The 15,952-nt window shown below is 49.4% G+C and overlaps 1 protein-coding gene across 1 annotated transcript in view; it reads left to right on the top strand.

The window, feature by feature from the left end:
- The first annotated feature begins 13,121 nt into the window (after positions 1 to 13,121).
- Positions 13,122 to 15,952, top strand: part of Sdk1 (sidekick cell adhesion molecule 1) — a 959,866-nt gene continuing 957,035 nt past the window's right edge. Inside the window, exon 1 of the mRNA XM_075974284.1 lies at positions 13,122 to 13,723. Within this exon, the coding sequence (XP_075830399.1) occupies positions 13,480 to 13,723 (244 nt within the window). The 5' untranslated portion in view covers positions 13,122 to 13,479. The remainder of the gene's footprint in view (positions 13,724 to 15,952) is intronic.

Genomic DNA, 15,952 nt, shown 5'->3' with positions numbered 1-15,952 from the left:
CTGGGAGAATATTTGCTTAGCATATGTGACATCTACAGGATGGCTCTTCCCTGCTATAGGAAAACAAATCCTGCTTGGATTCCCAGGGTAATTAAAAAGCAAGCTTTCTCTTAACACAGGAAATGTAGGGAGAGTTAAATTGCTGAAAATCAGAGGAAGATATGTCTGTTAAATCTGTTGCTCAGATTTGTTCCTCTCATCCAAAGTAAATATCTCAAAACTTCTACATCCTGTTCTACCTTTAAGGCTGCCAAGTCCTTTTGCCTCACATTCAGCGATATAGATGAGACGAAGAGGTGGGGAGAGAGAGAGAGAGAGAGAGAGAGAGAGAGAGAGAGAGAGAGAGAGAGAGAGAGAGAGAGAGCCTCTGATGCTTGTGTGTGTGGTTTGCGCATGGCCATGTCTATGTGTGTTGGATGTGCATGTGGAGGCCCAAGGCCAAGGTCAAGGTTAAGTAGTTTTTCCTCATCACCTTTATTTTTACAGACAGTCTCTCAATGGACCTGAAGCTCAGGTTGGTCAGTGAGATTCGTAGACTTCTAAGACTGGCTTTTTGGGGGGAAGGGAGGTGCTTGGCATCTATCTTGGCATCTCTTCAGTGGCAGGCATTTTCCTAACTAAGCCATCTCTCCAGACTGCCCCCTTCTGCAATGTAGCTCTGCTCTCACCGCTGCCCCCCTGCCTAAGTCAAACTTCCACATCACAGGACGTTCCCAGATGCTGAAGGCTAGAATCCCTCCTCTGCCCCTTTCTGTGGGATGCTCATCTTGGCATCAGACTCTTTGTCTTCGTGTCTCTTACGATGTTAGCCCTGCCCCCGATCATGTCTCTACCACCTGAGATTGGCAAAGTCTCCTACCAAAATTGGTCTGCAAGGTACTGCAACCTTGTCACTATACATAGAGGCCACTTTCGAGACTTATCTGGACACTGATGCTTTGACTGCACCAGACAACTGAACTTACCTTCCTGTTTTCTTCTCAGAAGCTGTACGCTCCAACATCCACATGTCTAGTGATCCTATCTGTGTGCAGGTGTCCCATAGATGCACAATGCTTAACAGACTCAGGATAGCTCATTTGGTAAAGTCCTTGCCATGCAAACATGAGATTGGGAGCTTGGTCCTCAGTTCCCACATAAAAAACCAGGTGTGTTGGCTCATGGCCTAGAATCCCAGTGATGAGGAGACAGAGACAGGGGGATCCCTGGAACTCACTGGCCAGCCAGCTTAGCCTGGTTGTTGAGTTCCATGTTCAGTGAGAGGCTCTGTTTCAGAAATTAAGAAGGAGAGTGATTAAGGAAGACACCTGATGTTGTTGTCTGGTCTCTGAGTTCACACATGTATGCATATACCTGCATGTGTGCATCCATCTCACACACGTGCACACATGCACACATGCACACATGCAACATTTGAAAAGCTTAACATTAAAGAAAAAAAAATCAGATCTTCCACTGTCTTCTGAATCCCTGTCCTTCTCACCCGTCTCTGCCTTTCAGAAGTGAAAGAGCCAGCTTTCGACTGAGAAGACAGGACGCTTTTAAGGTGAGAGACAGAACATTATCTTGGACAATGGCCTCTCTTAGCTGTGGACGCTATTTGTTCAACAGCTCCTGAAGATGCCCCGTCTTTTTCTTCTCAGCCGCTAGTGTTAGTTCCTAATTAACAGTGACAACGGTCGCCTAGCAGGTCTCCTGGCTTCCAATCTGATCCAACTCCAAGCCAGTCCATGGCCTGAATGATTTTTCTAAAAATCATTCCGATTATGTCATTTAAAGACCTTAGGAGAGGAGGCACATGCAGTGCAGTGAGGGTAAAACGCTTGCCTGGCAGTCTTGAGGCCCCGGGTTCAATCTCTAGTTCACCCTGAAGAGCGCTCTTTCTGGTTCTTCAACTTCCTTGCTGTGAGATTCAAACTCTGTGATTTTGTATGCCATATTACTCCCACCCGGAGCACCTTTGTTCTCTCTCTCTCTCTCTCTCTCTCTCTCTCTCTCTCTCTCTCTCTCTCTCTCTCTCTCTCTCTTTCTTTCTCTCTCCCTCTCACTTTAATTCTTACTATTATTATTATTTTGAAATTCTGGGCATGTATGATGTCTTAGTTAGGGCTGCTATTGCTATGAAGAAACACCATGACCAAAAGCAAGGCAGTAAGGAAAGGATTTATTGGGCTTACACTTCCATATCACCATTCATTGAAGGAAGTCAGGACAGGAACTCACTCAGAGCAGGGACCTGGAGGCAGGAGCTGGTGCAGAGGCCATGGAGGGGTGCTGCTTACTAGCTTGCTCCTCATGGCTTGCTCAGCCTGCTTTCTTATTGAATCAGGACCACCAGTCCAGGGATGACACTACCCACAGGGCCTGGACTCTCCCCCATCGAACATTAGTAAAGAAAATGCCCAACCTGTTGCCCACAGCCAGATCTTATAGAGGCATTTTCTCAATTGAGGTTTCTTCCTCTCCGATGACTCTGGCTTGTGTCAAGTTGAGATTAAATTAGCCAGTACCCCTTGTCAACTTGACACAAAAGCACATCAACACTTAGTTACAACCCTTCCTTTCTTGTTTACCCCCAAATCACACACAAATGCCCACATTTGCAGTATAGACATTCCAAAGTCTTTAAAGATTAAAACACTTAAAAGTTCATTCTCTAAAATTCAAAGTCTTTTAAAATCCAGTGTCTCTCAAAGGTTGGTTCTCATAAAATCAAAAATAAGGTAAATACTTTCACACTTCAAGAAGGAAGAATCAGGCCACAGTCATAATCAAAGCAAAGCAACCCTACAACAACGTAAAGGACTCTAGAATTCGCTCAGGGTCACCTGGGCAACTCCAGAGAACCTAGGTCACTTCTCTGGCTCTGCCCTCTCCAGCACACACACTCTTGTCTCCTAGGCTCTGACTCACTCCACTCCATGGCTGCTGCTGTTCTTGGTGGTCCACCCATGCTACTGGCATCTCCAAAATGCAGAGGTCTTCTGTTGCAACTGGGCTGCACTTTCACCAGTAGCCTCTCCCGTGCTCTCCTTATGGTACCAAATCTCATCTTCTCTGCATAACCCTTTCAATCTTGGGTATTTAAGTACCACTGAGCCTGCACCTTCACTAGTGGCCTCTATTGACCTCTCACAGTGCCAAGCCTTAGCTACCCTCCATGGCCCCTTCATACCTTCATACCACTTGGGTGACTGTTATACCAGTAGGTTCAGGAGGCAGCGCTACGTACAAGCTTGGCTGCCTGTGGAACACAGCTTCTCTGTGCTGACCAGGAGGAAACACCTCCCAGATGATTTCACCTCAGTGACGCTGGTCTCTTCTTAATCACAGTTAATTTCTCAGCTCCAGTTGACCAGCATCAGTTGTCCCAATAAAGCAAAGGTCACGTCTATGGCACTGGACTCTTGTTAAGTGTGGCTGATTCTTCAGTCCCAGCCGACCAGAACCACAGAATCCTAATTCAAAATAGCAAATATGCAAGGGTCCAAATAGTCTTTAAGTGATCCCCCAACTTCCCCCTGGAACATCACAAGCCAGGTGTCCAGCTGCATTTCTCTCAACACCCTTTCCTCAAAGCTCCCACAGAACAATCCACCAAGCTTTGAACACTCAGTGGCTTCTTTTCTTGCCCAGAGTTTGAAGTTCTTCTTCAGTCCTCCCCAAAACAATATGATCGGGTCTGTCACAGCAATACCCCACAATTCTGCTACAATTGTCTGCCTTTGAGGGTTACTATTGCTGTGATGAAACACCATGACCAAAAGCTAGTTAGGGAGGAAAGGGTTATTTGACTGACACTTCCACACCCACAGTCCGTCACTGAGGGAAGTCAGGACAGAAATCAAACAGGGAAGGAACCTGGATGCCCGAGCTGATGCAGAGGCCATGGGGGGCGCTGCTTACTGGCTTGCTGGCTTGCTTCTCATTGCTTGCTCAGTCTGATTTCTTATAGAACACAGGACCAGCAGCCCAGGGATGGCACCACCCACCATGGGCCGAGCCTTCCCCCATCAATTACTAATTAAGAAAATACCTTAGAGGCTTTCCTTCGGCAGGATGTCGTGGAGGCATTTTCTTTATAGGGATTCCCTCCTCTCTCATGACTCTAGCTGTGTCAGGCTGACATAAAACTAGGCAGGACATGTGTGCAAACACATTCCTCTGTGTGCAGTATCTGTATATAAGCATCCCGATGCATGTATATGTGTGGAGACCAGAGGTTAATCTTGGATCTGTGGGTTTTGGTCTTTTAATCATAGCATCTCTTCATTGCCTGGATTAAGTGAGACCGACCAACCAGAGAGAACCAAGGCTCTGCTGTTGCTATCTTCCCAGTTCCAGCATTACAGATGCAGGCCACATTCGCCAGCTTTGTGGATCCTCATGCTGGCAAGTCAAGTACTTTACCAGTTATGCTATCTCAGCAGCTTTTCTTTCGGATCTTTGAGAAAACGGTCTCACTTTGTAGCCCAGGGTAGCCTGCAGCTCAGTATGTAGCTCAGGCAATCCTTCTTCCTCAGACTCCCAAGTGCTGGCATTCCAGGCATGAGCCACCATGCCTGGCTGATTCAGTTCTGTTCACTCTGAAGGATTCAGCGTAGATACTGCTTCCCTGGAAACACTTTTCTGGCTGAATTCCTCAAGGCTGTAACCTGCCTCTTAGAACAACTCAGTGTGCTTTTGTTTACCGTGCAATTACATCTGTTGTCTCTTTTGTGAGCTGGGGTTGGTGCCAATCAGATGACTAACAAAATCTATCTAGTGGTGCATGCCTTTGCTCCTAGCACTTGGGAGGCAGAGGCAGGAGGATCTCTGTGAGTTCGAGCCCAGCCTGGTCTACAGAAAAAGTTCCAGGCCAGCCAGAGCTACATGATGAGATCCTGTCTCAAATCATCAATCAATCAATCAATCAATCAATCAACCAACCAACCAATCAATTGATTGATTGATCTATCCATCAAATGAATGAAAAACACTTTCAGAGAGTGATGATGGAGGGGATAACTCTCCCCACCCGCAAAGGTCAAACTTGAGTGTGCACTGAGACTGCCTGGAGGGCTTGTCAAACTGCCGCCTGTGTGTTCTGGCCCCAGTTCATGGTTCAGTAATTTGGGGCCCATAAGATTGATGAGGGAAGCTGGCCATTAAAGGGTTTTGCTTCTGAGAATAGGCATGGTGGTCCAAGCCTGTAATCTCAGCATTTGGGAGGGGGAGGCAGAAGGATCAGGAGTTCAAGGGCAGCTTCAGTTATATGGGATATTCAAGACCTAGGTTAAAGCCCTGTCTCAAATGAATAAGATCTGCATCCTCCTCTGTAAGGATGTCTTGGAGTTGAGGAATATCCTTAAAGGAGCTGGTAGACTTTTGGGGGTTCTTGCATTTCTAGTATCGCTCCTTCTCAGGGCATCGCTCACAGGAAACTTTCAGGAGGTTTTAGCTTTTGAAAATGTTGGAAGCAAGCTGGGTGGGCTCTAAGGGAACCAGAGCACACGCCCCATTGGGACTCAAAGGCAGCACCTGGAGCTGCTCCTCACTCATTAATAGGTTGCCAGGCAACGGAACAAAGGTGAGGTTGAGCTGGGATTAGCAATTGGCAGGCATCTGAGAGAGCGCCACAGAGGGAAGCCTACTCATCAGGAGAGGACCACAGGGGCCAGGTGGGAGGAAACCTCGGATGTGACTGGGGCTTTGTTTGCACGTGGAAGAGGCACAATGTGGAGGTGAGACACATTCGGGTCGTAACTTGCCTTCTAATAGGATTGGGGATTATTTTTCTCAGAAGAACCATTGAGAACCCATTAGGGACATTTCTTAATATAGGTGAGAAATGACTTATTGGACTCCTCACCATGTGCCTCTTACTAACAGGTTTTATCAATTCATTCTGCAGATGTATAGTCACATCCAAAAAACATTACAAGTTTAGAAAAAAAAACTGTAATTTCATGTGTCCTGGAGGAAATCTTATTGTGAGTTTGGAATTTATTCTTTCAGAAAAAAAATCAACACAGTTGGGATTAGTCTACATTTATTTGTTCTAGAATATATATATAAAACAAATCTTCAACTGTCTATAGTGTTTCTTCATTGGCACTCTTAACCCTATTTTAAAAAATACTTTTAACTGTTACTGCCTTACTTTTGAATTGTTTGATCATTTATCCAGCAAATTTTGGCTATTTCCACCCTTCCTTACCGCCTCCCTCCACTGGAAATCTTCACACACACACACCCTGCCTCTGACTTACACGGCTTCTTTCTGTTTAGTTAGCTCTACTTACTCCAGTGTGTTTGGGAAGTTATTCAACAAAGCAAAGACAACTCAACAGTGACTATACTACTGAAGAATATGGTACTCCTCCTGCAACAAGGCTAATTGACAAGGGTTCTTCTGGAAGGGGTGGGGACCCTCCACCCCCTTGATAAAATGTCGCCCGGCTCAATACTGTGCAAGCCTTTTGCAGATCACTGTGGCTGCAGAGAATTCATGAGTGGACTGGCTATGCCATGGCCAGAGGACATCTTGTCCATCTCCCCATCATTGGCTCTTACATTCTCTCTGTCCCTTCTTCCAGAATGTCCTCTGAGCCCTGGTGTGTGTGTGTGTGTGTGTGTGTGTGTGTGTGTGTGTGTGTGTGTGTGTGTGTGTTATAGCTGTCTTAATTGGGGCCATAAACTCTATTCTTTTACACTTTTTAACTATTCCTTAACATCCATTGATTTATTATGTGAATGTACCATATAGCACATTTGGGGCTGTTATTAGCAATGTCACAAAAGAAAAGCCTTTTATGTAGGTGAGATGTAATGGCACTGTAATTTGTATTTAAAATTTAGCCACTGGGGGCTGGGAAGATGGCTCAGAAGGAAAAGGACTTGCTGTGTAAGAGTGAGGACTGGAGTTCGGATCTCTAGCAACCCATGAAATTGCTGGGTGGGATGGAGGCCACTCAGAGGGTGGAGACAAGGCATCTCTGGAGCAAACTGGTCAGTTAGAATAGCCAAACTGGCGAGCTCTGGGTTCCCATGAAAGACCTGCCCCAATATACAAGGTGGAGAGCAACTGAGAAAGACACCAGACATTAACCTCTGCCCTCCACATGCATGGCCACAAGAATGAGCAACACACACATACACATAACACACATATAGCTACAGACAGACCAACAGGAACATGTCTGGGGCTAGGGGGAGCAGAGGAGAATCAACACAAACAGAGTATGCATGCAGCTATCAGAATAAAACCTCGTCATTTTATATGCTAATTTAAGAAACAAAAGTAAGTTTAGCTATAAAGTCTAGGTTTCTCTCTAGAATGGCTCTTTAATTTTTTCCTTTACCAAAAAGCACGTGAATGCCTGTTTTCACCGAGTATTCCGAACACTTGCCACCCCAAAGTCTTGGAACATTTTTATATGGCTTTGAGCTTTCATATTTTGGATCCATGTTTTGAGGGTTTCTTGAAATGTTATTTTCTCCCTTTTAACTATGACCTTTACTTTCATTTTTAAGTATATGTATGTGTGTGTGTGTGTTTGTACATGGGAGTGCATTGCCCATAGAGAGCAGAGGGGGTTAGGTCACCACAGCTGGAGCTACAGGCAGTTGTGAGCACCTTCAGCTTAGGTTTTCAGCAAGAGCAGCGCTCTCAACCACTGAGCCATCTCTCCAGCACCTCAGCTTCCTATAGCACCTGCTCATTTGTTTTTCTTATAGAGGAAAAACTGTTTATATAGAGACTAATACTTGATTCAGTCCCCATCTTACCATGATGAATGCTTTAGGTTTTTAATTCATATATAGTTGTATGTATTGATGTTTTAGGAAATTGCATATTTTCCTTTAAAAAAGAATCCTAGCTCTATTATTTATAAAAACTTTCTGTTTGTGTCATGTTCTATAAGAAGAGGATGGAGAGGGGCATGGTGGTGCATGTCTTTAATCCCAGCATTTAGAAGGCAGAGGCTGGTGAATCTGTGAGTTTGAGGCCAGCCTGGTCTGTAAATCAAGTTCAAGCCCAGTCAGGGGTCTGTCTTGAAAAACCAAAGGTGTGTGTGGGGGGGGGCGGAATTGCGGATGGAACAAAAGAGGAACAAAAGGAAAGAAGGGATCGAGAGACAGTCCTGTTCATTGTCATATTTAATTCCCAAAGACTGACTGGGTGTGTGGCTCAGGGGCAGAGCACCTGCCCAGAAGAGTGGTGGGGTGGCTCAATGGTAGGATGCTGCCTAACATGCAGAAGATCCTGGCTTCATTCTCAGGACCATTTAAAAAACAACAACACCCCCAACTTCCTAAAAGACATGAAACACATAATTAGCGACTCACAAAAGAAATAGAAAACACTTGGAAGTCTTGTTTAAGTAGTCCAAGGGCATCTCTGAAGAGTGGTTCCTATCTGTCCCCAGGTGAAGCTGACGGTCCGTGAGCCATACCTACAATGGCCAGGCTTAATTTAAATTGTAACAAGGGTTAGCCAAGTGTCAGTATGCACCTGTAATTCCAGCAAGCTAAACAGGAGAAACATTATGAGTCTGAGGTCAGACTTTGCTACACAGGTCAGACCACCCTACAAAATGACACCTTATCAATCTATCAATCAAACCTAACAACGGGTGTTTTTGTTTTTTACTTTTTTGTTCTGGTTTTTTTTTTGGGGGGGGTGAGTGGGTGCAGTTGTCACCCAATTCCCAAATAAATGACACACATGAAAGCTTATTGTACTTATAAATGCCCAGCCTACCTTAGCTTGCTTCTAGCCAGCTTTTCTTAAATTATCTCATTTACCTGCTGCCTCTGGGCTTTTTCTTTCTCTTCCGTAATCTTGCTTTCACTCTTACTCTGTGGCCGGCTGGGTGGCTGTGTGGCTGTGTGGCTGTGTGGGTGGGTGGCTGTGTGGCTGTGTGGCTGTGTGTGTGGGTGGCTGTGTGGTTGTGTGGCTGTGTGGGTGGGTGGCTGTGTGGCTGTGTGGGTGGGTGGCTGTGTGGCTGTGTGGCTGGGTGGGTGGGTGGCTGTGTGGCTGTGTGGCTGGGTGGGTGGGTGGCTGTGTGGTTGTGGGGCTGTGTGGATGGGTGGCTGTGTCGCTGTGTGGCTGTGTGGCTGTGTGGCTGTGTGGCTGTGTGGCTGTGTGGCTGTGTGGCTGTGTGGCTGTGTGGGTGGGTGGCTGTGTGGCTGTGTGGCTGTGTGGCTGTGTGGGTGGGTGGCTGTGTGGTTGTGGGGCTGTGTGGGTGTGTGGCTGTGTGGCTGTGTGGTTGTGGGGCTGTGTGGGTGTGTGGCTGTGTGGCTGTGTGGGTGGGTGGCTGTGTGGCTGTGTGGCTGTGTGGGTGGGTGGCTGTGTGGCTGTGTGGGTGGGTGGCTGTGTGGTTGTGGGGCTGTGTGGATGGCCTCTAGCGTCCTCCTCTCCTTGTTCTCTTTCTCCTTCTTCTCTTGTCCCAGAGTTCTCCTATTTATTCTCTCTGCCTACCATCCCCACCTATCCTTGCTCCTGCCTCGCTATTGACTGTTCAGCTCTTTATTAGACCATCCGGTGTTTTAGACAGGCAAAGAATCACAACTTCACAGAGTTAAACAAATGCAACATAAAAGAATGCAACACATCTTCGCATCATTAAAACAAATGTTCCACAGCATAGACAAATGTAACACATTTTAAAATCATAGTTTACAGCAAAAGGGAAGATATCGATAGCCTTAGTGACCATTCTACCTCGGGGGTGGGGGTGGGGATTTGTCTCTGTGTAATTAATCAGGGGGACTTTTTTTTTTTTTTAGAAAATAGAGAATCATTGTAACTTTTTCTTTCTTTCAGTGCTAAGATTCGAACACAGAACCTGTATGCATGCTAGATACATGTTCTACCATTGAGTTATATACTTGACTTTCTTTTACTTTTTACCTTGAGACAGGGTCACTATGTTCCAAGACTGGCCTTGAATTTGCCACCTTCATGCCTCAGCCACTGGAGTAGGTGGGGCGACGGACCTGCCTCACCAGGTCTGGTTCACAGTGCATTTTTGAAAATGACAATGAATTCCGGTTCTTGGTGTCATAGAATTTGTAGCTAAAGGGTTTTAAAGGAGAATCTATACAAATAAAATGTTCACTTCTTGAGGGTTTGTTGACTGGGTCAAATTAAAATGAAAAGTTAATTGGTGTTTGGGGAGCGATGTCACAGGCCCACCTGACTGGTTCTTCTCCCCAGCACTATAATAAACAGGTTGTCTTGTAATACTATTGTGCCTTTTTAAAAGGTCTTATTTTATTTTATTGTTTGAGTTTGTGTATGGTTTGGATGATGAACTGGAACCAGGCAGGCAGCCAGAAAACCCCAGCCCTTCTCCTGTCTCTCATCACTACAACAGTGGGGTTATAGGCTCTCATGGCCAAGCCTGGCTTTTCATAAAATTTTGGGGTTGGGGATTCATGTCCTTGTGCCCCCACTGAGCCACCTCCCTGGCCTCTATTTTGGACTTCTGAGATAGGAGCTCATCACATAGCCCATGCTCATCTTGGACTGGTGATCCTTTTACTGACCCTCCCAAGTGTTGGGGCTATAGGCATGTTGTACCATGCCTGGCTTTCTTAGTATTATTATTATTTTGTTTTTGAAAAAGACTAGCTATCATCCAAGCACACTCTTCCAGATAGTGACTAATGGGTCCTGTAAAAGACACAAAGCTGGCAAGGGAAAGACTTGGAGGAGGACTCTGGAGACCCTGATTCTTGCTCTGGCTTCAGCACGGTTGGTTTGCATATATTAAGCCCTTCTGGCTTCATTTCTTCCGAAGCAAGATGGAGACTGTAATAGAGTCTTACTTTCCCAGGGTGATACTGAAATAAAACATTTCCCTGAGGGGTCCCCAGACCTTCTCTGTAGCAGCGACATCTTCTATCTTGATCTCCCACAAACCGACCATACCCTGATTCGGGTTTTGTCATTTGCAAGCAAGTTTGCATGAAGGCTCCTGCTAACTGCGAGCTAAATCACAGCAAAAAAAGAGGCTGTGGACATTTCTGGAGTATGCAAAAGTCACGAAGCTGCTGGAATCCCATTGGAGCCCATGCTGAAAGAGTACAAAGATATATGTTATGGGCACTAGGAAAAGCTGAGCTGCAGGGCAGCCTGTGACTGGCAGAGCTAGGCTGTTTCATGACAAGCATTGCCACATGGGACCAGAGAGAGGGAGATGAACATTTGTTGATTGTGGATTAGGTCATTTTCTTGCAACAGACTCCTGAGAAGGGAATTATTCCCAACATTTTTCCAGAAACTCGAGCAGCAATTTGCCCAAATTTCACAACTTGGAAGCGCAGAGCTAGCCAACCAGGCCAAATCTGCTCTAGGGGACATATTCAACCCATTTCTGCCCTCATCTCGGAGCAAAGCAGAGGTGTTTAAAGGTGGGGAGGGCAAGATTTGTACCCGCGACCTTGGACAGGTCATGCCACCTTTGTAAGCATCAGGGAAAATCGAAATGGTGCTGCTGGCCCGCCCTGAGTTCCCTGAGCACAGCAGACATTGCTCGTTTATCCGTGCGCCTGAATTTTACATAATCCTATAAGTTTATAAAAGTCTACATAGTTGGCAACAGAAATTACAAATACTGTCTCGGCCTCCCTCAACTCTCAGTCAGAATCCACATGTTCTCAGGGTGCCTGGGGTTGAGGGGACACTTCTCTGCTCTGGCAACCATTGCTCACTAAGGAGCTCTGACCTCTAGAGAAACGGGGCACGTTCACATTCTGGCTGCATTTTTATTCTTTCTTTCTTTTCTTTCTTCTTCTTCTTCTTCTTCTTCTTCTTCTTCTTCTTCTTCTTCTTCTTCTTCTTCTTCTTCTTCTTCTTCTTCTTCTTCTTCTTCTTCTTCTTTTTTTTTTTTTTGTAGCTTACGTTGGAAAGGGCGAAAGGCAAAGATCGGGTTCTCAGATACAGTTCCTAACTCACTGTCTCCATCCGCCACCATCCCTGGACCTCAGTTCCCCTACCTTTCCTTAACTGTTAACTTAATAGATAAGGGCCCCTGTCTAGAGTAAGCTCGATGCAAGGGCTCTGCAAACTGGAATTGGCTCTTACTATTCTCAACTCCTTGCCTGGGGCTTTTTGTTGGCAGGGATGGTCAACACAACAACAGTACTTTGTAAGCTGACACAGCGCACTTTCTAGGGAGCCAGATCCTTGCTGGGCACACTCCCTGTCTCCTTGGCCTTCTAGTCATGCATGACCTCACTCAAACACCACCACACGTTCCCGCCAACTCCCAATAACGTAGGACTGGACTGTCACCTCCCAGCTCCCTTCCCAAAAAAAATCCAAGCCTCGCGGCTCCAGCGTTCTGAGTTCACCCCATAAACTCAGCTAATGGTTACCACATGCTGCTGAGGGTCCGCGCCCAACCCCACCCCTCCACCCCTGCAGGCTCCTCAGACCCTGGGATGTCCGATCCTTCCCCCAGCAGGCCTTTCCTCCAGATCCTCCCGTGGCACAAGGAGAAGCGCCCTGTGCTGTGGTCCTGTGGGCCACGCATGACCTTGGACGCCTCTCCAAAGCCGTGCCCACTCCTCAGAACAGGCCGAGTGTTTGCTCCCTCCGTTGCCTCCGGTTGCTGGGAATTGCAAACTCGCTCGCGCGCCTTTCTCCTTTGCAATGATAGCAACTTGGCTCACCACCCCAGCACCGGAGTCCCTGGCTGGAAGCAGGCTCCCGGGACTCACGGAGGGGCGTGCCCACCGGCCCTCCGCTCGGGGATCCCTCTGGAACGCCTTGGCCCGCGATGCCAGGGGCCGCCACACCTGTCATCCCACCGGCGGAACTCGAGGCTCAGCCCCGGGGGGGGCCCCGAAGAGGGAATAGGCACCGCCCCGCCTGAGCACATCCCTCAGACAGGCCCGCCGGGGGAAGCGCGAGCCGAGACGGCGCGCCGGCTGCAATCCCCGCTGCGGGTCCCTAGGGGGCGCAGCGGGCGCGGGAAGTCGCTCTGGGCCCCGGCACGAAATTGCAAGCGGGCGGGCGCGGCGAGTTTGAAAACAAGCGAGCACCGTGGGGGCGGGTCCCGGGCGCGAGAGCCGCGGGGCTCGGCCAATCAGAGGCGGGCGGCGGGCGCGGGCGGCGCGTGCGGCCGGGCTGTGAATGGGGCGCGGCGGTCGCGGCGGCGGCCGAGGCGAGAGCCGGCGCGCGGGCGGGCGCACTTTCTCCACAGCGCCGGGCGGGGGCGGCGGCGGCAGCGGCAGAGGCGGCGGCAGAGGCGTTCTGCTCAGCTCCCCTCAGAGAGCGCTGCGGGCCCGGCGCTGCGCGGCTGCGAGGAGCCAGGGCGACGTGCCGGGCATTTCCCCGCTCGCTGACAACTTCTCCTCAGCCCCGTCTCGCTGTTCACCGGAGCCCGGACGCCGCCCCTCCGATCCCGCCGCTGCCTCAGCGGGTCTGCGCGCTCCCGCCCGCCCTGCCCGTCCCGCGGCGCCCGGGGGTGGCGGCTCCGCGGCATGGCCCGCGCCCGGCCCTTGGTGGCGGGCGGCGGTGGCGCGGCGACCCCTGAGCGTGCGGGGCCCGGGCGGCCGCGGAGGAGCGGGACCGGCCACCACTGCGACCCCGAGCGCCCCGGACTGCGAGCGGCGCCCCAGACCCCCGAGCCGGGCGCGGGCCGGCGGGCTGCAAAGTTGAGGCTGGGCCGCGGGCTGTGGGCGCTGCTGTTGCTCCAGCTGCACTTGCTGCGGGCACTGGCACAAGGTAGGTACGGGCCTGGCCGGGGTGATATCCCCGAGGTGGACTTTGTGGGTGCTACCCGGGGTGGGTTTTAGGGGTGCGCAATCCCGGGGTGGACTCTTGGAGCGCGCGCTGCCCGGGGTGACACTCCAGGGGTGAACTTTGTGGGCGCCACCTGGTCTATATTAGGGATGGATATCTCCGAGGTGACTTTGCAAGTGGACACCTATGGGCTGGGCTTCAGGGCTGTACGATCTTGGGGTGACACCCTGGGCTGCACTTTGTGGGTACCACCTGGGGATAGGCTGTGTGGGTTGACACCTCTGGGCTGAGTTTCAGGGCTGCCGAATCTTAGGGTCACACCTTTGGCGTGTACTAAAATATAAGTGGTCATCCCCGAGGTGACTTTGCAGGTGGACACCTCTGGGCTGAGGTTTAGGAGTGCACAATCTTGGGTGACACCCCTGGAGTGGACTTTGTGGGCCCCTCCTGGTCTATATTATGAGCGGCTATCTCCGAGGTGACTTTGCAAGTGCACATCTATGGGCTGGGCTTCAGGGGTGAATAATCTTGGGGTGACATCCTGTGGTGTACTTTGTGAGCGCCATCTGGGATGGGCTATGTTATGAGTGGATGGATACCTTTGAGCTGAGTTTCGGGGCTGCATAACCTTAGGGTGACACCTTTGGGATGAACTATGTTATGGGTGGTCATACTTGAGGTGACTTTGCAGCTGGATGGATACCTCAGGATTGAGCTTTAGGGTGGCCCAGTCTTGGGGTGACACCCCTGTGGTGAAGTATGGATGCATTCCTCTCGGCTGGGCTGCGGGGATACACGCCTCTGGGATGGACTCCTGGAGTGGGCGCCACCTGGCACGGGCTGTATTAGGAATGGACATCCCCCGGGTGGACCTTAGAAATGGCTGCATCGGGGCTAGGCCGTGGGGGTGTGAAACACTGGAGTGTACACCACTGGGATGGGCTGTTTGAACGGTCACTCCCTAGATTATATGAGTACACATCTCTGGTGGACTTTAGGGTTGACACTCGTGGGCTGGATCCTGTGGGGTGCGTTCAGCCTGGAGTACGCTATGGCTAGGTATCTTCGGGGGTGTACTTTGGTGATGGATACTACTGGCGTAGATAACCCTGACACGGACCCTGGGAGTGTTGGCATTTTAGACGGACTCTAGATGGGTGCTGCTTGGAGTGGACAGCTTTGGGGTAGACTCTGGGGGTGCACGCCTCTTGGGGTGGATCTTCCAGGGTAGACTTTGTGGGTGAGGCCTGGAGTGACCTCGGGGTTTGTGGGTGCCCCTCGGCGCAGCGCTGGAACGGTGCGAGCCTTTAGGGTCTCCCACCCTCTGAATCAGGACTGTGGGTCACTAGGTCTAGAGGCGGCAAAAGGGTTAATGCGGTGTGCTTCTAATCCGCGCAGCGATCTGAGCGCGCTGACAGAGTCGCTGCAGAATGCGCCCTGTGTTGTGTGTTGCATTTTTTTCTCTTTCTTCTTCTTCTAGTTTTTTTTTTAAAATTGGAGCCCCGGAAGAACCTTTAAAGTTGAGCCCCAGCCACATGGCTTCAAAGAACGCCCAGCGCGTCCTATTGCACTGATTAAACACGAGCTGATTCGTATCTGAGTCTGCACCGCCGAATCTTGTTAACGAAGAGTGACAACCGCGGTGGACTTCAAATATCAAGTGCCAGTCACCACCAGCCGTCCTCCTCCCCCACTCTCTAGGGCCGCCCCCTCCCAATCCTCACGCCTCACCCCAAGTGAGTGCCTTGTACTCGGTGGAGCAAAACTTTGAGAGCCCACAGCTTTGCCTCCGAGCTTTGTTTTTCTCCCTCCGTAGGCTTCAGCTTGGAACACAGAGGTGTTCTCTAAAATAAGGAAAGGGGATCTGCGGATTCCAGGTGACCTTTTGCAAATGGAGATGGAATCTCTCCGGAAAGAGCTTTCCCTCCTAAATCTGGATTTCCCCTGCTTAAACCTGAAGCATACGTGTGCCAGTCAGCTTCCTCTTGCCCGGGGAGGTCGCTGGTCTAAAAACAGAAAAAGCAGACACAATCGTGTTAACATGACTTTTGATGGAGTCTTTAAAACTGATTGGTGAACCTGGTTTTGCTCTTGGTAGTTTAGAAAAATTAACTTTCTAGTTCATTGCTTTTATTCTTACCAAAATAAGGCGCTGAGTATTTGGAGATCAAGGGAATAGGAACTTTATACTTACATTATGAATAGCTCTGT

This window comes from Microtus pennsylvanicus, chromosome 1 (assembly GCF_037038515.1).
Source record: "Microtus pennsylvanicus isolate mMicPen1 chromosome 1, mMicPen1.hap1, whole genome shotgun sequence".
Taxonomy (NCBI): domain Eukaryota; kingdom Metazoa; phylum Chordata; class Mammalia; order Rodentia; family Cricetidae; genus Microtus; species Microtus pennsylvanicus.
This window is presented reverse-complemented; position numbering and strand designations above follow the sequence as displayed.